The sequence below is a fragment of the Caretta caretta genome, chromosome 2 (assembly GCF_965140235.1).
Source record: "Caretta caretta isolate rCarCar2 chromosome 2, rCarCar1.hap1, whole genome shotgun sequence".
Taxonomy (NCBI): domain Eukaryota; kingdom Metazoa; phylum Chordata; order Testudines; family Cheloniidae; genus Caretta; species Caretta caretta.
The window spans coordinates 4366217-4387927 of NC_134207.1; the positions used below are offsets into that span (position 1 = coordinate 4366217).

Here is a 21711-nt window from a genome sequence, read left to right on the forward strand (position 1 = left end):
GGCGGCCGCTCTCTCCCGGCACCGCGCCCCCTGTCGGGCCGGGCGCAGAGCCCGCCGGGCGGCACCCAACCGGCCAATCGGGATGAGGGGGCGGGACGTTGCGAACGCGGTTGTCCTATGAAAGGCGGGAGGGAGGTAACGGGACAGAGCAAGCTGCCCCCGCCCCGCAGCTGGGAGGCTTGCTGTGTGTCATAGCCCCGCCACTGCTGCTCCTGAGGGGGAGTCGCCACCAGCCTTCCGGGTGGGATTGCTGCACCTGGGTGGTGGGTGCACCTGCTGCCCGGGCCTGGTGGGTGTCTGGCTGCGAAGGGTTGTGCATGGTGCTTCCTTGCCCTGGGGATCCACAGCTGGGACACTTGTCCTGGTGGAGGGAGGGGTTAGCTTTGGTGGGGGCCAGGGAGGAGGGCACAGGACAGCTGGGCTGGGGGGAGGGACTAGGAATCCCACTTCCCGCTCTCATGTTGTCTTTTCTTTTTCCTTTACCTTGCTCTTTCCCTGCTCTGGCACTCGTGGTTCCCCCCCCTTCCCTCCTTCTCTCACTCTCAGCCTCTCTCTGTTCTCCATCACACTCACTCGCTCTGTCCCCAGCCCGCTTGCTGCTCAGGGCTGGCCCTGTGTGCGTGTGCATGCAGTCAGCCCGCTGCCCATGCCACTGGCTCAGCCATGCAGGGGCTCCTTTGGGTGGCCCGTCTGCTGATGTTTATGCAAACCCCAGCCTGGACACAGCGAGAGGTCCTGCAAACGGGAGGAGGAGTACTTGTGGCACTCCTTGTTCTTTTTGCTGATACAGACTAACACGGCTACCCCTCTGAAACCTGCAAACAGAGTCATTCCTGGTCTGCAGGGACACATGAGCAGCCAAAGCACACCCAAACCCAGGCCAGGGAGCCAGGGGCTGGGTGAGGAGCTGACCATCCCTGTGATGTTTTCCCCATGGTTTTTAGATGAGTGGGGAGAGCACGGCTGACCCATGGAAAATGATGTAAGTTCCTAGTGGTGAGAGGATGGGATGGGGTCTGAGGAGTGAATCTTTCTCAGTGTCTGTCTTCAATATAGTCCTTTTCTCTTCCCTGTCTTCCACTTCTCTTCAGGGTCAGGGGTTGTGTCTAGTGGGACTGGTGCAGTTTCATTAATAACGTATAAGAGGAGAGTAAGCAGCATGTTAACTGAATCCCCACAGGGGCCAGGAACAGAGCCAGGGCGTCTTCCTCTCGGTCTGAGCAACCTGTCTGCTAGGGTGGGATTTGAACCTGGAGCTGCCCCTTTTCCTTACAGATGAGGGAAATGATGGGCTGCACTTGGCCAATGTCCTGCTGTGAATCCAGAATTGAGAGCTAGCGGACAGAGACTGTAGAGGTCGCTGGGGTAAGTGGGGCAACGCGCCGACAGAAAACAAGACCAACCCCTGTGTGTATAAATATTGGCTAAATAGATTTATTTTCATACAAAGAATTCACGGCTCTCCCTGCAGTGACACCAGCAGGATGCCGGATCCCCCATAGAGACACCCTATCCTCCTGCATGAGACCTACAATAACATCCTGACCCGATGCCTGCCTGAAGCTGCTGCAAAGACCAGTCTTCCAGCTGCTGGCTCCCTTGTGCTTCTTTTATTAGCCACTCTTGGAAACGTCAGTACCTGCCCTAGAGCCAGCATCTCCTAGCACTTTCCAGGGGCTGACATACAACTGTGCACCTCCAATATAACAGGGAAGGGGAACCAACATCTGGCTTCCCCCCTTATCATCCACATGGGTCCAAAACAAATATCGAGTCAGATTCAGCCCTGGGGGAGGTGGGCACAACTCCATTGGCTTCAGTGCTTACACCAAGGCTGCATCTGGCCCACTGAGGCACCTCAGGCATTTTCCTGGCATCCCCCCACTTATTATGTTACATTCACAACAATCCCAGAGCTGGGCAGACACGGGGCCCTTCTTCTTGGACCCCTGGGATGCTGAATCTCGGAGCTGAGAGGCTGGACAACCCCTCACAACACAGGCATGAATCCAAAGTGGTTTCCTGCTCTCCTCCTGTTATTTATCCCTTTGAGGCTCTGGCAGGCTGAGAAGTTCTGTCTGGGATTCCTCAGAAGGGGTTTCACGTGCCCCTTCACTGCTCTCAGATCAGAGGTACTGTTTTTAAAAAGAAGGGATTTATGTAGGAGCGATGAAATGGCAGGGATCTGTAGTGGCTGGGAGGGCAGGGGAATCTCAGCTGGGCGTTCGGTTTCTTTCCGGCTCCCTTCTGTAGCAGCGTATGGCACCAGTGGATTGCACAGCCAGCAGGAGGGACTCAGGAGACTGGCATCTATGGTCAGCTCTGCCACTGACCTGCCGGGTGATCTCGAGCAAGTCACATCATCGCTTTGTGCCTCAGTGTCCCCTCCCACCTTTTGCCTGCAATGTCTCTTTAGCAAGTGCTTAGGGGTAGGGACTGCCTGTAACTATGTGTTTGTGCAGCACCTAGCACAATGCAGCCCTGATATCAGCTATTGTCATACAAATAAAATAATAATTAATAATATAGCACATTTCATCCTGAAGGATCCCAAAGTGCTCTATAGACTGATCCCTGAAATGCAGCCCGCTCTGGGGTGGGATGTGGCAGCTGTTTAACAGCACACAGCAACACCACACAACAGTGTTTAAAGAAGGGCCAGCAAGGATAAACTCTCTGACTGTAACTGCGCTGGGCATGCTAGATTGGCAGAATGTAGTTACCTGAGCTGGAGTTTCGTGCCTACCCTCCTCCTGCCCTTGTCCACCCCCATCTCCTACTTTCTTCCATCCTGCGCCACATGCCTGGAACAACCTCCCCAGGATCATAGGCCGAGCTCCCTTTGCCTCCACCTTCCCCAAATGTGGCCTGCAAGCTCCAGTGACTGGGTCACTTGAGTTTAGATTGTCAGCCCTGTGAGGAAGGGGGCTGGTGTCAGGTCAACCCTCCCCTTCCGCCCTCTATTTACGGCACCACAGATGGGATTCGTAATAACAACAACAAAGGAACGTGCCCAGGGCACTTAGTGACTGTGGGTGGTCAGGGCCTTGGTTTTACATCTGCTCTGAAAGGCGACTGTCCCCCGCCCCTGCAGAGTACAGGTGGAGCTCTGCCCAGGCCTGACTCCCCTCCCTCACCCTGTGGGGTCTCTCAGGGGACAGTGCATAATTGCCACATGCTCTGATACTGCGGCTGGTCGTAGAACCCTCCCCACGGTTTATACACACATTGAAAAAAGAAATCGCAGCTATTTCTCGAGATCCCCGCACGGTTCCTGGCTCTAAATCTTCCCTGTACAGCTAAATGGCGTGGAAACCTCAGCACTGGCTCAGCGAGCATCTCCTACATACTGGCATCCGCTGGAGATCCCAGCTGTTAGTACATGACACCCGAAGGGCGGGGCAGCCTGTGTTCCTGCCCTAGGCAGGGGCTCAGAAGTGGGTCTGAGTGAGCCGGGCTCCTGTCTGTGGTGCCTAATCCTCATCATTGTGTGATCATGCCCACTGACAGTCCTTTCTCAGGCCAACTCAAACTTGCAGGGAGACAGCACGATCGTTTGGACGCCTGGCTCCAAAGCCACTCACTTGTTGCGTGCCCCCTTCCCTTTTCTGTGCCTCGGTTTCTTGGTTGGTCCGGTGGGGTGAATGATACTGACTTGCCTCCCTGCTGGGGGTTGTGGAGATGTCCGGCAATGGGAAGATGGAAAGCCCTAGCGACGTGCAGAGTGCGGCTGGTTCTCAGTCCACTGATTCCTCATCCCCGTTCCCTGCATCGTTCTGCTCGACGAGCTAACGAGGCGATGGGCAGTGCATAATGCACAGGTGAAAAGCCCTTTCAGCTGCAATGACAAGAACGCCCTGACCTTTCAGCCCTTTCAGCTACACAAGGCAAGGCAGAACCAGGTACGCCACTCACCAGCGTGGGGCTGGTCAGCTCCGCAGGCTCTGATCTGCTCCAGGAGGAGGGAATGATTCCCTCTGAACACTATGAACTCCAGCAAGGGGGAACGGGAATGTGCCTGTCTTACTGGTGTGGGGCTGGGAACCCCCCCCAGCTGTGTGGCTCCGGCTCTCGGCCATTCAGCCTGAGGCTTCCAGTGATACACTGGGGCCTCTGCCCCGCAATGTGTCCGGTTGACTGGTAGTAGCCTTTGGCTGCCACTTGGGAATGCCTGCAGGGAAATTTAGAGCTGTTTCTCTCGTTGCAGAGCAGGAGCCTGGGGGTCACAGCAGCTCCCCAGGCCCTGCAGGCTCAGGGAGAGCTGCAACACATGGGCAAGTGTCACCCCAACCCTAAAGGGTGGCGGAGCAAGGGATCGAGCACCAACCACCCAATAAATAAATAAATAGGGGGCAGGGCTTCCTCTAACCTTTGTGCGGGGCGACAGCCAGGCAGAGCACAGAGCAGAGCCCCTGTTATCCAGTCCAATAATTAAAGCACAAGGCACAAGGCTGGGCTCCACACGCACCTCTGCCGATGCCCCTCCATTATAACCCGCAGCCCCCTGGACCACACACAGCTCTGCCGATGCCCCTCCATTATAACCCGCAGCCCCCTGGACCACACACAGCTCGGCCGATGCCCCTCCATTATAACCCGCAGCCCCCTGGACCACACGCAGCTCGGCCGATGCCCCTCCATTATAACCCGCAGCCCCCTGGACCACACGCAGCTCTGCCGATGCCCCTCCATTATAACCCGCAGCCCCCTGGACCACACGCAGCTCGGCCGATGCCCCTCCATTATAACCCGCAGCCCCCTGGACCACACGCAGCTCTGCCGATGCCCCTCCATTATAACCCGCAGCCCCCTGGACCACACGCAGCTCGGCCGATGCCCCTCCATTATAACCCGCAGCCCCCTGGACCACACGCAGCTCGGCCGATGCCCCTCCATTATAACCCGCAGCCCCCTGGACCACACGCAGCTCTGCCGATGCCCCTCCATTATAACCCGCAGCCCCCTGGACCACACGCAGCTCGGCCGATGCCCCTCCATTATAACCCGCAGCCCCCTGGACCACACGCAGCTCGGCCGATGCCCCTCCATTATAACCCGCAGCCCCCTGGACCACACGCAGCTCGGCCGATGCCCCTCCATTATAACCCGCAGCCCCCTGGACCACACGCAGCTCGGCCGATGCCCCTCCATTATAACCCGCAGCCCCCTGGACCACACGCAGCTCGGCCGATGCCCCTCCATTATAACCCGCAGCCCCCTGGACCACACGCAGCTCGGCCGATGCCCCTCCATTATAACCCGCAGCCCCCTGGACCACACGCAGCTCGGCCGATGCCCCTCCATTATAACCCGCAGCCCCCTGGACCACACGCAGCTCGGCCGATGCCCCTCCATTATAACCCGCAGCCCCCTGGACCACACGCAGCTCGGCCGATGCCCCTCCATTATAACCCGCAGCCCCCTGGACCACACGCAGCTCGGCCGATGCCCCTCCATTATAACCCGCAGCCCCCTGGACCACACGCAGCTCGGCCGATGCCCCTCCATTATAACCCGCAGCCCCCTGGACCACACGCAGCTCGGCCGATGCCCCTCCATTATAACCCGCAGCCCCCTGGACCACACGCAGCTCGGCCGATGCCCCTCCATTATAACCCGCAGCCCCCTGGACCACACGCAGCTCGGCCGATGCCCCTCCATTATAACCCGCAGCCCCCTGGACCACACGCAGCTCGGCCGATGCCCCTCCATTATAACCCGCAGCCCCCTGGACCACACGCAGCTCGGCCGATGCCCCTCCATTATAACCCGCAGCCCCCTGGACCACACGCAGCTCGGCCGATGCCCCTCGATTATAACCCGCAGCCCCCTGGACCACACGCAGCTCGGCCGATGCCCCTCGATTATAACCCGCAGCCCCCTGGACCACACGCAGCTCGGCCGATGCCCCTCCATTATAACCCGCAGCCCCCTGGACCACACGCAGCTCTGCCGATGCCCCTCGATTATAACCCGCAGCCCCCTGGACCACACGCAGCTCTGCCGATGCCCCTCGATTATAACCCGCAGCCCCCTGGACCACACGCAGCTCTGCCGATGCCCCTCGATTATAACCCGCAGCCCCCTGGACCACACGCAGCTCTGCCGATGCCCCTCGATTATAACCCGCAGCCCCCTGGACCACACGCAGCTCGGCCGATGCCCCTCGATTATAACCCGCAGCCCCCTGGACCACACGCAGCTCTGCCGATGCCCCTCGATTATAACCCGCAGCCCCCTGGACCACACACAGCTCTGCCGATGCCCCTCCATTATAACCCGCAGCCCCCTGGACCACACACAGCTCTGCCGATGCCCCTCCATTATAACCCGCAGCCCCCTGGACCACACGCAGCTCGGCCGATGCCCCTCCATTATAACCCGCAGCCCCCTGGACCACACGCAGCTCGGCCGATGCCCCTCCATTATAACCCGCAGCCCCCTGGACCACACGCAGCTCGGCCGATGCCCCTCCATTATAACCCGCAGCCCCCTGGACCACACGCAGCTCTGCCGATGCCCCTCCATTATAACCCGCAGCCCCCTGGACCACACGCAGCTCGGCCGATGCCCCTCCATTATAACCCGCAGCCCCCTGGACCACACGCAGCTCGGCCGATGCCCCTCCATTATAACCCGCAGCCCCCTGGACCACACGCAGCTCGGCCGATGCCCCTCCATTATAACCCGCAGCCCCCTGGACCACACGCAGCTCTGCCGATGCCCCTCCATTATAACCCGCAGCCCCCTGGACCACACGCAGCTCGGCCGATGCCCCTCCATTATAACCCGCAGCCCCCTGGACCACACGCAGCTCGGCCGATGCCCCTCCATTATAACCCGCAGCCCCCTGGACCAAACACAGCTCGGCCGATGCCCCTCCATTATAACCCGCAGCCCCCTGGACCACACACAGCTTGGCCGATGCCCCTCATCCTGCTCTGCAGTCACCCCCTGCTGCCCTTGGAACTCCCAGGGCGCCGGGGCTTGCGGTGGTTTCGTAATGCAGAGAAATGTCACCTAGGGACCCCACCTCAAACACAGACTGGTGAGCTATGAAAGGCTTCGAACCTACAGCTCCTGAGATGTGCCTCTCCCCTCCCCCCTCTTGGAAGTCTCATGGTGGTAAAAAAAAAAAATATTTAAACAGATGTTGAAGCAGATCAGACTGACTGGGGATAAGGTGGCGGATGGGAAGCCCTGCCCCGGGTGGCTGCTCGAATCCTCTTGAGAGGTATTGCGCCCCCTGGCATGTGACCCCGTTTCCAGCTCATTGAAAAGCTTGGTTATTACAACAGGGAAGGTGCTAACACAGCCCTGCACTCCCATCTTCAGAACCACCGCTAGTTCTCTCCAGGTCCTGCAAGTGCTGCAGTTCTAGCAGCCAATGTCTCTTCCCCCCAGGGCAGCTGACTGATGCAGGGTGATAGGCAGCGAGCCAGCTGGAAAGGTGGATTGTCGGGGGATGGCTGGTATCAGCGGCCAGATCTCCTGCGGGCAAGAATTTCCAGGCTCCCCAGCAGAGGGCCCCAGCTGGGAGAGCCCCGCGGCTGGCTCAGTTGTGCTTGTTGGCCATCTGTCGATCTCTCTTCTTTTTCTCCATCAGCCTGGAGGGGGAAAGAAAGTGTAAGGTGGCTTTGGACAGTTAGCCATGGCCCCCTGGGAGAAGACAGCAGATGTCTGCAGGCTTCACAGCTGCTCTCTAAGGGATTGGGATTTGTCACTTCATGAGAGGACAGTTATGCTTGTCTTAGCAGAGGGAGGAGTGCATGTGTAATCACACTGCCCTCCAGTGGCTGGTCTACAGAGTGGATAAAGGACCTACTATTACTATAGCTAAGGGAGCGCTCCCTTAGCTGCGGGGGCAGCAGCCTGTGTTTTTGATGCTGAAGTAGCTGGGTTCTATCCCAGCTCCCCGGGGTGGGTGGATGGGGTTTATCTACGTGGGGTTGGGACTCACTTCCTGTTGCGCACTTCGGTCAGCTCCACCAGCCGCTCCTTGGCTGCCCGCAGCTCGTCCAGCCACTGCTGGTGGCGCAAGTCACAGTTGTTGCTGTGCTCAAAGCTCGAGACCCGGTTGGAGAGCTCGCTGGCTCGGTCACGCAACTGCTGGATGGAGGAGTACAGGTTCTCCTCGTCTTCTTCCTGCGACAAGGAGATGCACAGAGAGGGGCTCGTCAGGAGCTGAGCAACCAGCCTGCCCTCCCTGCCCCACCTCGAGAAACACACTCTCGTGAGGCAAGAGAGGCTGTGCCTCTGGGTAGCCCAGGGGCCAGGAGTCCACTAGCCCTCCAGAACTAGACGGCTGGCTTCAGAATCACTTTCAATCACAAGTGGCATGAGTTTGCCAGCCTCAGCATAGTTTCTAATAGGGATCCATGTCCCAAACTGCCCCATCATTTAGTGACATGCATGCCCCTTCCCAGTCAATTAACCCAATGCTTTAATTAACCCTCACAGCCCACCCTGTGAGCTAGGACAGCAGTGGAACCATTCTCCCCATTTCACAGATGGGGTAACTGAGGCAGAGAGGGGAAGGGCCTTGTCCAAGGCCACATGTAAGTGAGTGCCCAAGCAGTAAGCAGAACCCAGCAACTCTAACCACTATGTGACACTCTTCCCTGGGGACCTTCCAGCTGCCCAGGACAGCTGAGCCCGACTGGCTGGCAGCACTGAGGAATGCAGACTGCTCAGCTCCTGCGTGGGAGTGAAAGTGCCTCACGCTGCTCCGCAGCGCCCTCTGCGACCGGTGAGTGAGCAGTACCAAGCCACAAGGGGTATATCCAACTAGTGCAGTGTGGGCGCTCTTTAGTGCCTAGGCTGGCGGTTCTCAAACTGTGGACCGCCACCCCCATTTTAATGGGCTTGCTTGGGCTGGTTTAGATTTGCTGGAGCTGGGGCCGAAGCTTGGGCCCCACTGCCCGGGGCAAAAGCCAAAGCCAGAGGGCTTCAGTCTTGGGTAGTGGGGCTCAGGTTACAGGCCCCTTCCTGGGGCTGAAGCCCTTGGGCTTTGGCTTTGGTCCCACCCAGGGCAGGGAGGTTCAGCCAAGCTCAGGCTTCGGCCCCCCCTCCTGGGGTTGTGTAGTAATTTTTGTTGTCGGAAGGGGGTCGTGGTGCAATGAAGTTTGAGAACCCCTGGCCTAGGCCCTCAATCGGGGCATCCCTCCTTTGTCCAGCTACAGGCCACGTGGGCACCTCACCAGCAGCCACGTTCAGCTGGCACCCACCACACTCACATCGCAATAGCGGTGTGGCCTCTGAAGACTACAGATCCCAGCATGCAGAGTTCCTAGGGGAGCTAAGCCGGAGGCTGCATTGCATGCTGGGACTTGTGGTCTCCATGGGCCACACCTCTGCAGGAAAGATGAGGCTACCCTGTTGAATGCTATAAGCTGGCCCTCCTCTGGCTGTTTGAGCTTCACCTTCAGTCAGCTGGCGTGGGCTGCTCAGATGCCCCAGCAGTGCCCTGAACTCCCAAGGCCTGTCAGCAGGGGAAGGAGATGGGAGGGGTCCCTATGGTGCAGACATCACATCACTGTTTTCAGTTCTCCTAGCCAGTCCTTTCCTTCAGAGGCTGGCAGCTCTGCAGGGCGAGGCAGGGGCGAGCTGGCTCTGCAGCGCTGTTTGGAGTCAGAGCTAGGGGGCTGGGTGAGAAGGGAGTTTCGGGAGCTGGCTAACGACCAAAGGAGGCAAGTGACTTAAAGGCACCAGCTGATGCTGGGGGCAGGCAGCTCCTGGTGGGGTGAGTCGCGTCACAGGGCACTCACCTTGGCGTTGATGATTTCAATGTGGATGAGCAGGGAGGAGAGCTCCAGGTCCTCAGTGTAGCTGTTCTTCAGGGGCACTGACCTGTAGCCTGCAGGCAGCAGCGGGGTGATAACAACCCAGTCAGCATGGCTCCATCCCAGCACCCGCACTGCCCTCCCAACATGCCCAGGCACAGAGGAAAGCAGCCAGGACCGACCTCCCGCTCACACGCACGCTCCTGTGCGCATGCAGATGTTCTTGCACACTCCCCTGCAAACCCGACAAGCTCACACATTGTCCTACCTGAGATCTCACAGCAACACACACATTTGGGAAGGGAGGAAGCTGGCAGGTTTGGGGCATCAGGGGGTTGCTGGTAAAGACAGAGTTGGGAGGGGTGGGCACTGCCAGCTGAACAGGCAGATGCCTGCCGGGTCCTGGGGTGAGGAAATCCCCATGTGGAGCTGGCTCTGGGGACAGGCCTACCTTGGGGAGGGAGCGTGGAAAGGAGGGGCTAGTGGCAGGCAGCCTGTACCTGTCTTGAGGCCCTTGACGGGGAAGGTAGCCTGGGCCAGGAAGTTGGGGTCACTGAACATGTCCTCCTCGTACACCACGAAGCGCAGGAAGGCAAACTCAGGGTTGTTGATGTCGAAGACGAACTGCTTGAAAAGCCACACGGGGTTCAGGCCATTATCAGCTGGCGGAAAAAGGGGGCGGTCAGTGCACAAGAAACACAAGCCTCTGAACGCCTTACGCCAGCAGAGAACAAAGGGGAGCGCCCGCCGTCTGGCAAGGCAAAGGAGTTGGCTGGTGCGTGTGTGTGTGTACATGGCACACGCCACTGGCACTTGCTGGAGACACGCTCCGAGTTGTGTGTCTGTAGGGACCCATCACCCACCCCTTGTGGCAGGTGTCAGACCCATGTAAGGGTACACCGGCCCGGATGGACACATCACCGCTGCCTGCTGGAGTGCGTGGGACCTGCTCAAAAACAAATCAGTTCCATTACTCCCGGGGAGAACGATGTTACTAACAGATCCCCTGTTCTAGGATCACTCTGTCCCTGTAGATCCACCCTCTCCCAAGGGGAGCAGTTTAAGGGCAGATGCACTGAGGGAGCACGGGCTGACATGGCTCCTTTTACAGATGCCCTCTCCAGCTCTGAGGGTTCACAGCCCCTTATTAGGGCAATTGCTACATCACACTTCCAGGGTCCACACAGCCACTCCAGAGGGGCCGTTCATGGGGGAGCTGCCCCTCGCCACCCCAACACATGGGCTTCCAGTACCCTGAGAGCTGCAGGGCATGAATTCTGCTGCCTCCTGTACGGAGGCTGACAAACAGGTCTGTGTATGGCATGTGGGAGGCTCAGGGCAATCTGTGGCAGAGCAAAGTCAGGCCCCTTGTATTCATGCTGCAATTAATGAACAGCCCCAGCCATGCAGGGAACCAGCTGAATTTCTGCGCAGGCCAGGTGGGGGATGAGCCTGTTAGGAGCATTCTGTTCTGCTAGAGGAGAGGGCCCAGTTCTGTTCTCTGCAATGCCTGTTCCCCGCCAGCCCCTCCAGCTCCTCACCTACGACATCCGTCTTGTTCTTGCTGCTGTCAAACTCCGAGCCGCAGACCTCCACCTCCACGAAGGGGCACACAATGCTCCTGCCATTCTTGGGGAGATGCCGGGCGCCTAGGATCTGGGGTGAGGAGGTGGAGATGCCGGGAAGAGACGAGCGGACTGCAATGTTAGAACTGCTGCAGAATCCCAGCCAAGGGTGCCAGAACAGAGGGGGCCAGGGGGCCAGGCCCCATCACATTTGACCGGCCGTAAGGGTGAGAGACAGAGCGGGGACAGGGGGATGGAGAGGAGCGAATGGGAGGTGGGATCTTGGGGGGAAGAGGCGGCAGTGGGGTGGAGCCTCAGGGTGAAGGGGTGGCATGGGGGGCAGGGCCACAGTTTGGGCACCAGTTTTCCTCTCCCCCCCCCACTTTTAGGAAGCTTCCGCCACTCCTGATCCCAGCTCCTAGTTGCCTCATTTCTGACTCAATCTCTGTGCTGGGTTTCTGTAATGTTCATCTTTAGGGTATGATCCTCCTCACTAGGGATCCCCCATTCTGTCCTCAGGGGCGGCGCCGCTGTGACATTGTGTGTCCTAAATCATTATGCACCAGCGGGGGCAGGCAGCACACTCCCAGGGGATGGGAGTAGTACACACCCGCTCCGGCCTCAGGGGTTTTTCCAATGTCCCCGCACCACTCACTATTCTATTCTATTCTATTCTTGACAGGTTTTTATACCATGCTCCTCACAGTGGTGTCTAAGCGCCCTCCTATACTGCCACGTGATCCCGCATCTGTCAAATCCCAGGCCTTGCTGCTTATCCCTGATTGGAATTCTTGGCAGCAGAAACACTCAGTCATGGAGCTGGGGGGCTAGTCCCAGACCCTGCTCACCCTGCCCACTAGCATCCTGAGTTCACCATCTTTTACTGACTCAACATAAAAAATGGCTCACCCCACACAAGCAGGGAAGTAGAGTCTGTATATGTGTATGTGTGTGTGTGTGTGTGGGGGGGTGTCACACAAGCAGGGAAGTAGAGTCTTATATATATGGGGGGGGCATTGCCCTCTGCAGGATGGAACCACTGCTCAGCTGTGTGTCATAGGCTGTATACTGAATCATAGAATCATAGAATCATAGAATATCAGGGTTGGAAGGGACCCCAGAAGGTCATCTAGTCCAACCCCCTGCTCAAAGCAGGACCAATTCCCAGTTAAATCATCCCAGCCAGGGCTTTGTCAAGCCTGACCTTAAAAACCTCTAAGGAAGGAGATTCTACCACCTCCCTAGGTAACGCATTCCAGTGTTTCACCACCCTCTTAGTGAAAAAGTTTTTCCTAATGTCCAATCTAAACCTCCCCCACTGCAACTTGAGACCATTACTCCTCGTTCTGTCATCTGCTACAATTGAGAACAGTCTAGAGCCATCCTCTTTGGAACCCCCTTTTAGGTAGTTGAAAGCAGCTATCAAATCCCCCCTCATTCTTCTCTTCTGCAGGCTAAACAATCCCAGCTCCCTCAGCCTCTCCTCATAACTCATGTGTTCCAGTCCCCTAATCATTTTTGTTGCCCTTCGCTGGACTCTCTCCAATTTATACACATCCTTCTTGAAGTGTGGGGCCCAAAACTGGACACAGTACTCCAGATGAGGCCTCACCAATGTCGAATAGAGGGGAACGATCACGTCCCTCGATCTGCTCGCTATGCCCCTACTTATACATCCCAAAATGCCATTGGCCTTCTTGGCAACAAGGGCACACTGCTGACTCATATCCAGCTTCTCGTCCACTGTCACCCCTAGGTCCTTTTCCGCAGAACTGCTGCCTAGCCATTCGGTCCCTAGTCTGTAGCTGTGCATTGGGTTCTTCCGTCCTAAGTGCAGGACCCTGCACTTATCCTTATTGAACCTCATCAGATTTCTTTTGGCCCAATCCTCCAATTTGTCTAGGTCTTTCTGTATCCTATCCCTCCCCTCCAGCGTATCTACCACTCCTCCCAGTTTAGTATCATCCGCAAATTTGCTGAGAGTGCAATCCACACCATCCTCCAGATCATTTATGAAGATATTGAACAAAACCGGACCCAGGACTGACCCTTGGGGTACTCCACTTGATACCAGCTGCCAACTAGATATGGAGCCATTGATCACTACCCGTTGAGCCCTACAATCTAGCCAGCTTTCTACCCACCTTGTAGTGCATTCATCCAGCCCATACTTCCTTAACTTGCTGACAAGAATACTGTGGGAGACTGTGTCAAAAGCTTTGCTAAAGTCAAGAAACAATACATCCACTGCTTTCCCTTCATCCACAGAACCAGTAATCTCATCATAAAAGGCGATTAGATTAGTCAGGCATGACCTTCCCTTGGTGAATCCATCCATGATTCATACTGCTAACACCCAACAGAGATTCTCCTTGTGCTCAAGCACTGGGGCCTCCTGTGTTTCTGGAGCAGGCTCTGAGCTCCCTGCCTGTGAGGTTGGGAGGGGTCACAGTGAAATATGCCTCTCTGTCATCAGCGCCCGTGTCGACACTGCCCTCCTTTACCCCCATGCGGGCCTCCTGGCTGCAGTGGGGTTCTATGGGTGTGATGGAGATGAGGATTTGGCCCCCGGTATCAATATATGAAAGAGACAGATATTAAGTGACTGACGGGCCTGAGGCAACAGGTCCCAGGACTTGGGTCTCTTGGTCCTCCCCCCGAGTCCTAGGCTGGTCTCTCACTTGCCTGGAGCTGCACAGTGATGGGTTCCACGATCTTCAGGCTGCTCTTGTCAAAGGGGTCAAACAAGTCGTCCCTCATGATGTCTGGCTGCAGGACGTAACCACTGCGGGCTCCCAGCATGAACAAGGCCTGGTTCAACTGCATTGGTTTATCTGGAAGAAGCCCAAAGGCAGCAGCCAATCAGCATGCGGCAAGAGACAACAGGCTGTTCAAAGGGGCAAAAACCAATCCGCACTGAGAGAGAGACAACGGAGCGTTCAAAGGGGCACAAACCAATCCGCGCGCGGAGAAAGGGACAGAGGACTAATCCAAGTGGCAATGACCAATGAGCTGGGGGAGAAGCCCCTGTGGGGCCAGAGGCAACGTGGAGGCAGGACGTCTCTGTGCGGCGTGGAGGCATGTGGGCATTGTGCAGAAGGCCCTGCCCCCGGCAGTGCTGTTGGCTGGGAGAGCTAAACCCCCCACTTCTGTCACACAGAGGCAAACCCGTGCCTTGTGCCGTGATGGGAGACGGTGCCGGGATCTCCACAAACGGCACCTTGCAATGCGTACTCAGCCCTGCGTGGGAACCACCTGTATAGGGGACGGAACCCCTGGGGTTGCTGGCAATTGTGTCAGGTTGGCTCTTGGTCACGTGACTGCAGGGTCTTCCTTAGGGAAGCCATTCAGCTGCGGATTGTCTCCCCAGGGAAGGGAGGGGAGCCCCATTGCTCAGGACATTCAAAGCTAGCTGGGCAAAGCATCTCATGTTATGTGAAAGGGAGTGGATCTGTGTCTGAACTGCCCCGTGCCCATGGGTATGGGGTTGAAGAGTTACCGGGGGTCTGGAAGTTAAGGGCTACCAGCTGGCTGCCGCAGATCCACATGGGCAGCGGGTCATAGTTCGAGGAGTCCAGGCGTTGGCCCTTGGGGTAGACGCGACTGAGCTGGCGTCGGTTGTACTGCAGGAACTTCTTGCCCTTGCTGCGGTTTGCATACTTCTCGGCCTTGGTCTCGGGGAAGGAGGACATGTCCCGGTAGCAAGCCTTGTCTGTGCCGATCTCTGCAAGGACAATAGGCAGGGTCAGCGGGTGGCCACTGGAGGCCCTCGCTAGGGAGGCATCAGGGTGCTCTGGAGCCTGGCACATCAGTGATGCCCACTGAGGACAGTTGTTCTCTAGGCTGGCAGTCCCCACCGTGAACTTTCCTCTGCCTGAACTCAGGGCTCAGCCTCCGCATGGGGCCCACTGCCCACCTACCAGTGCACTTGCTATGGAGCTCGGCTGCTCTGAATCCTGGAGGGGAGATGGGTGGCTGGCTGGAGGGGCCGGGGCTGGGGCTGGGCAGTTCTGTTGGGAACCGGAGCTGGCCAGGATGGCCGTGGGCTCAGGCAGGGCCTGGAGGGAGCAGCTGTTTTTATGGGTAGGAAGGATCTTCCCAGGGCCTGTTTGATTCCCGTCAACACTGGCCACACCACTCGGAGAGCTCAGTCAGTGACGCAGCAGCAGCAGCTGGGGCCTTACTCTCTTCATCGAATGGCACCGGGCGGCAGTAAACGACCAGCTCGGAGAGCTCAAGGGCGATCTTTTTCCTCCGCTCCATGATCTTCCCCTCTTGCATCTGCGCAAGGAAAGGCAGGCGCTCAGGTCACTGCCGAGAACGCAGAGAGGCCACGAAACCTGAGCCACTGATACGCCCCGCACAAATGGACTGGCAGAGCCTGTCTGTGAGGGCTGGGCATTACATCCTCACCCGCGGCAAGGACGTTTCAGGGGAACCACCGAGTCCTGCAATGCAGCCCACGCGCACGCTCCCCTTCCAGACAGAGGTGCGCCCTCTGGAGACTACAGGTCCCAGCATTCTGTGCTCCATAAGGAACCATGCAGCCTTCCGCTGAGATTGCTTTGGAGGAATGCATGCTGGGAACTTTTTTTTCCCCAAGGGCTGCACCTCCATATTCAGGATGATGGTAGCTACAACCTCTTCATTTAATGGATCCCTTCAATTGCCAGTGGGTCCCTGAATGGGCAAATTCTGGGCATTACCCCTTAGCTTTAGTGCTCACTGCTCACTCAGACCCAAGCGGCAAGGTAAGCTAGAGCCTGAGGGAGTGGAGTTGCACCTCCCCCGGGCAGGGAGTGGGGAACGCTCTGCCTTCCTGGGCACCGTGGCACCCACCACAGGTGAGCCCCAGCCCCCACCGTTGTGAGACACATTGGACGTTCGTTAGGGTCATTCTAATGGTGACAATGAACGCCATCGGCGCTCAAAGCGCACGGCTCCTCTCACTCACCCTGGCGTCTGCGTTCTGTGTGGCCTCCCGGATCTTGGCCACCCAGTCGTTGAGTTCCTCCTGTGTGTCTGCAGCCACGTCCAGCGCCTGGGACGGGTGGGACATCTGCTGGGAATGGATGGTGAAGACAAATGGTTTGGAGCTCCTCCCGTCTTTGGAGATAACTATAAGGATATCAGAGGGGGCTTTACTTGGAGAGATTCCCAATGGACAGCTCTGTGGAGCAAAGGACCCCTCCAGGGTCCTGCTCTCCAACCTGCTGCACACGGGGGGGAGAGGGGATCGGCTCCTTCCTCTGACGCATCATCACCTCGGGCAGAGCGTCAGAACTGAGCGTGAAACCTGGTCCTCTGTTGCCCTGTGCAGCCCTTGCCTACCCACGGCACTTGGGCCAGCTGTTTGAAGCAGGGTGTGATTCCTGACTCACCTCCTAGAGACGTCACTCACACCAGGGGAAACTGGGGGAGGAAAGAGGGCGAAAGGCTCTGAGCTTGACCTCCCCCTTATTCACATCAAGCCAAGAGAGACACGGGAGGCTCTGCATCTCATAGCCTGTCTCAGGAGGTCCTGAGGTCCCTCAATGTCCTCTGACTTTCGTGGGGCCGAGGATGCTCGGCATCCCCAGGACTGGGCCCTAAAGCTCGGACAGTTCTCCTGAGAGGGCCACAGCTCTGAGGCAGCTTGCTCGAATCTACCGCCGAGGAAAGGGAGGCAGCAGTGCAGGGATGGGAATGGGCTGGGCCTTCAGCTCAGGCCACTGTTAAGCTGTAGTAAAGGCCATTCAGCAAATCTGCCTCTGGGTTGGATTCAGCTCCCCACTAGGGCTTGCGGGTGCTCAGCACTGACCTCTCCTTGTGAGTCCCCTTCCTTCTAAGTCCCTTTGGCTACGGAGACCCTCAGATTTCTAGGACAAACGGGGGCCACGAGATAGCAGCTCCCTTGCAGGCCTTGGGCAGGGCCACAGCTGGGAGAGCCTCAGCCAGTCACACAAGAGCACAGGCTGGCAGCGAGCTCTTTCCCAGCAGTTCTGAAGTCACCGCCGACCGTCACAGAGATGCCTGCTACAAAGCTCTGGTGAGACAGGGACACTCCAGAGCCTGCTCCTTGGGGCGCAGTAAAGGCATTGCCGACCTCCCTTTGGTCACTTTACACGGTACTCCGCAGCCCCGCTCACAGGAAACCCCCCAGAACTCACTACACTGAGGGATCCAAGGTAGGAATCCAGCCAGCAGGAAACGGGTTTAGACCCACTAGACCTCATTTAATAATAATGATAATACCCAGATCCTATAGAAAATTCCACCCATCGCTCTCCATGCACTTTACAAAGGAGGTCAGTATCCCCATTGTACAGATGGGGAAACTGAGGCAAAGAGCAGGTGAACTGACTTGCCCAGGCCAGTTACAGAGCCAGGAATAGAACCCAGCTCTCCAGAGTTCCAGGCTGGTGCTCTATCCTCTAGACCACACTGCCTCCAGATGGGCAGTTGCAGGAATCACCCAGCCAGGTGCTCCAGGCAGGAGTAGCACCCATGCAGAAGGTGAATACTCCAAATGCTACTCCTTACAGCCCCTGTTAAAAGAGGCTTCTGTCTCCAGCAGTGTCTCATGGTTAAATAGCCTCCCCCTCCTCCCCCGAAACGATACATTCCAGAACCTCTCACTCCACGGGCGACAGTTACAGACACTCACCTACATGGCAGGACGGTACGTCAATGAACCCTTTCAGGAAGTTCCCCAGGGGGCTGTTTTCTGCTGACTGGGAGAGAGGAAGGGATGGGGCAGAGAAAGGCCAGTTACCAAGAGAAATACAGAGAGACAGACAGACCACTGCTTTCTGCTTTCAGGCCACAGTCTCTGCCTTTCTCCTGCTGTATTTGCAATACCGAGCAGAAGGGCTGGAAAGCAGTAGTCACTAAAATTATGGAGGCAGGAGAGTTTCTGATCTAACCTCTCGTCTGAGTTGCTCTGAAGAGTCAGCTTTCTGGACTGAGGTTTTCCAGGATGGATCCCTAGACCCTGCCTAAGTTGGAGCAAAATCATTGCAGCTGTTTTTGAGGAAAGCAAAGGTGGGGAAATCCACTTCTCCTATTTATCAACCAGGTTTTAAACAGGGCTCTATTGGACAGATGGAGAGAGACACCAAGGCGGGAGAGGAATCATTTAGGACAGGGGCGGGCAAACTTTGTTTGAGGGCCACATCGGGTTTCCAAAATTGTATGGAGGGCTGGTTAGGGGAAGCTGTGCCTCCCCAAACAGCCAGGCATGGCCTGGCGCCCGCCCCCTCTCCGACCCCCCCTGCTTCTCGCCCCCTGACGGCCCCCCTGGGACTCCTGCCCCATCCACCCCTCCCTGTCCCCTGACTGCCCCCCGCCGCCCCATCCAACACCCCTTCTCTTTCCCGACTGCCCCCCCAGGACCCCTGCCCCCATTCAACTCCCCTGTTCCCTGCCCTCTGACCGCCCCAATCCCTATCCACACCCCCGCCCCCTGACCACCACTCCGAACTCCCCTGCCCCCTGTCCAATCCCCCCCTGCCCTGCTACAGCCACGCCACCCAGAACACCAGGACAGGCAGCCGTGCTGCCCGGCTGGAGCCAGCCACTCCACCATGCAGCACAGAGCACGGGGTGAGGCCGCGGTTCTGCAGCTGCGCTGCCTGGCAAGAGCTCGCAGCCTCACCGCCCAGAGCACTGTGCTAACAGTGCAGTGAGCTGAGGCTGCGGGGGAGGGGGAACAGCAGGGGAGGGGCCGGGGACTAGCCTCCTGGGCCAGGAGCTCAGGGGCTGGGCAGGAGGATCCCAGGGGGCATAGTTTGCCCATCTCTGAATTAGGGGGTTGTAGTTTGGAGCGGTGAGATGAACTTCAGAAGGACAGAAGGCTGCTGGGATGGAGCACTGCACGCTGGGAGCTGTAGTTTCCTTGGGCCCCTACTTGACACTAAAGGTGAGGGTGGTTAGGATTCTCAGCACCACTTGGGCTCCAGGGAAGTTGGCAACCGGGCCAGGTTTGGTGCCCCTGGCTTATTAGCAACAGGGGCGGCCTATTAGTTCTACTTGCTCACCCCCACAAAATTGACCCCTTGGTGTCCGGGACAGCCGAGCGGGTCCCTCAGATTGTGCTGGAAGGTGGGGAAAGGAGCCAGCGTGGGGGTTAAACTCACAGACTCGTCCTGCTCCTGCACCAGTGTGTTCATGATCTCCTCCACGTAGTTGGCTGGGAACCACAGCTGCTTCTTGCCCCCATAGTCTCCCCGCCACCTAGAAGGGGTAACAGGAACAAGGCAAGCAGACTGACTCAGGGGTACTAGGGATGTGAACACTGCACGCAATGTCAGGGGAACAGCTGGAACAGGGAAACAGAAAAGGAGCCATTAAAAAACGTCTCAGCAACACGCACAAGGCATGCAATTCTTGTAATAGGAGCACAGTCGAAGCCGGGGTGATGTCTGCTGAGCTCCACTCTGCAAGAAGCCTGGGGCATAGACCAGGGCACAGAGAATCGCTGGAGGGTTTGGTTCCCTGGTAACTAGCCAGGTGTCCCATGGTTAGAGCAGGGACGTGGGAGTCAGGATTCCCGGGTTCCATTGCTGGTTCTGCTGGCGTGTCCTGGGCAAGTCATTGCCCCTGACTGCCTCACTTCTGCCATCTGCTATGACCTCTACCCAGGGCTGAGTCTTAACGAGCATTTAGGAGGGGCCAGAGAAGGGCAGAGATGTAACATGAGCGTGCGCTCTCGGGGCTGCCCTACACTACACAGGTAGGTCGGCTTAACTCCATCACTCCAGGCGGTGGAAAACGTCATGCTCTGGGCGGTGTAATGAGGCCGACCGAAGCCCCAGCGCTGACACCAGCTGGCGATGGAAGGATTCTTCTCCCGACCTAGCTACGGCCTCTCGGAATGGGGGATTAACGACAGCCGTGGAAGAGCCCCTCCCATCGCTGGAGCAAGTCTCTGCACTGCAGCTGTGCTGCTGCAGCCCTTCTAGTGTGGACACAATCAGTCTCACGCTGAATCAGCACTTGCTGTGTCACGGGTGATGGGCCCGTGCAGCTGAAGCCCCAGGCTGGCCTCCCCTGGACCACCCTCCGCAGGGTGGCTCAGGGGACTGATCAGCCTGGAGCACGGCCCGTTAGCGTTTGTGCCAGTGGGGAGCGAAGAACCTAGAGGAGCTCGTTCCCGGCGAGGGCAGTGTAGCTCCACCACAAGATGTTCACAGCAGGCAGATGGTAGAGCTGCGCCTGGCAGGGCGGAGCACTGGGCATGTCAGGGATCAGGCGTCCCATCAGATGTCCGGACTGTAAGTGAGGAAGAAGGATTCCACCTTGCTGGTGGAGAGCATCTGGGGCCGCTCGTGGTATGTGGGGATGCACGACTGGTGTCCCTTCAGCTCTGGTAAAAGAACCCCTCCTCGGGGCCCAGCCCCTCAGGCCAGGATGCAGATGGCCCCCGTGAGAAAAAGGGGGATCTCTCAACAGGCCCCCAATGTCAGTAATTTGGGTGGTGAGCTAGCCGGGACTGAGCCAGCAAGGAGATTCCTCTGCTCGTGAGCAGCTGGGTAAGTCCTTGTGAAAGGAGCGTCTCCTGAGAGCAATCAGACAAAGCGACATCAGACACCTTGGGTTATCCTGAGCCGTAGCCTTTTTTCTTGACTCCACCACACCCTGGCCCCACCGCAATCTGATAAGGACGCCCTTTCTAGCCAGGGGACCCCTCCTCCAGGACAACTGGGCAATGTCAGGAGAGGAGTGGACCCCTGACCAGACATTTTGAAAGCGGCGACCGAGAGGGAGAACTCACCAGCCTCCATCCTGCTTGTCAACGTTGTGGATGATGGCCTGTTTGCAGAATGAGAGCTCATCTTCCCGCTGGGCTTTGTAATCGTAGAGGGCCTTCACCGTACACTGGGGAGCAGAGCAGAGACATGCTAGCCTTAGCAGCTATGACGCCAGCATTCCTGGGGAGGGAATGCTCCAGAAAAAAAACTGCAAAGGAATATAAAGTAGCTCCCCAGGCCTTGATCTCAGGTAACCGAGGACTCTCTCTCTCTATATATCATGTGTTGATAAACAGTTTAGATGGGTGATAATGCAGCTGGAAGCAGCCATATTGTCAACCCAATCCCCTGTGTCCAGACAGAAGCATCAGTGCAGATTTCCACAGATCTCCTAGGGGCAAGTCAAAGGTTTTTCCACCGTCTCTGCAGACAGGTTTGGGGGAAGAGAAGGACAAAGCTTGAGTGTGGGCAGAGTGGGTGCCTGTTGCTGGAGCTTCGAGAGTCTCTGCCAGCCGTTCTGACAGCATGACTGCCGTGGTACAGGTCAGCGGGCCTTGCTCCTTGTTGGGATAATCATCAAGGGCCTGACTTGCCACAGTTCCCATTAGGACTGCATAGGGAGTATGGGAGGCA

At 57.5% G+C, this 21711-nt stretch overlaps 1 protein-coding gene across 1 annotated transcript in view; it reads right to left on the minus strand.

Annotated features, from left to right (window-relative positions):
* Positions 1–6181: 6181 nt before the first annotated feature.
* LOC125632911 (1-phosphatidylinositol 4,5-bisphosphate phosphodiesterase gamma-1) overlaps positions 6182–21711 on the minus strand; it is a 78268-nt gene continuing 62738 nt past the window's right edge. Inside the window, exons 21-32 of the mRNA XM_048841827.2 lie at positions 21102–21205; positions 19465–19561; positions 17994–18060; positions 16302–16465; positions 15532–15628; positions 14847–15071; positions 14033–14181; positions 11324–11438; positions 10283–10444; positions 9768–9856; positions 7961–8145; positions 6182–7607 (exon numbers count right to left, since the gene is read on the minus strand). Coding sequence (XP_048697784.1) covers positions 7556–7607; positions 7961–8145; positions 9768–9856; positions 10283–10444; positions 11324–11438; positions 14033–14181; positions 14847–15071; positions 15532–15628; positions 16302–16465; positions 17994–18060; positions 19465–19561; positions 21102–21205 — 1506 coding nt within the window. The 3' untranslated portion in view covers positions 6182–7555. The remainder of the gene's footprint in view (positions 7608–7960; positions 8146–9767; positions 9857–10282; positions 10445–11323; positions 11439–14032; positions 14182–14846; positions 15072–15531; positions 15629–16301; positions 16466–17993; positions 18061–19464; positions 19562–21101; positions 21206–21711) is intronic.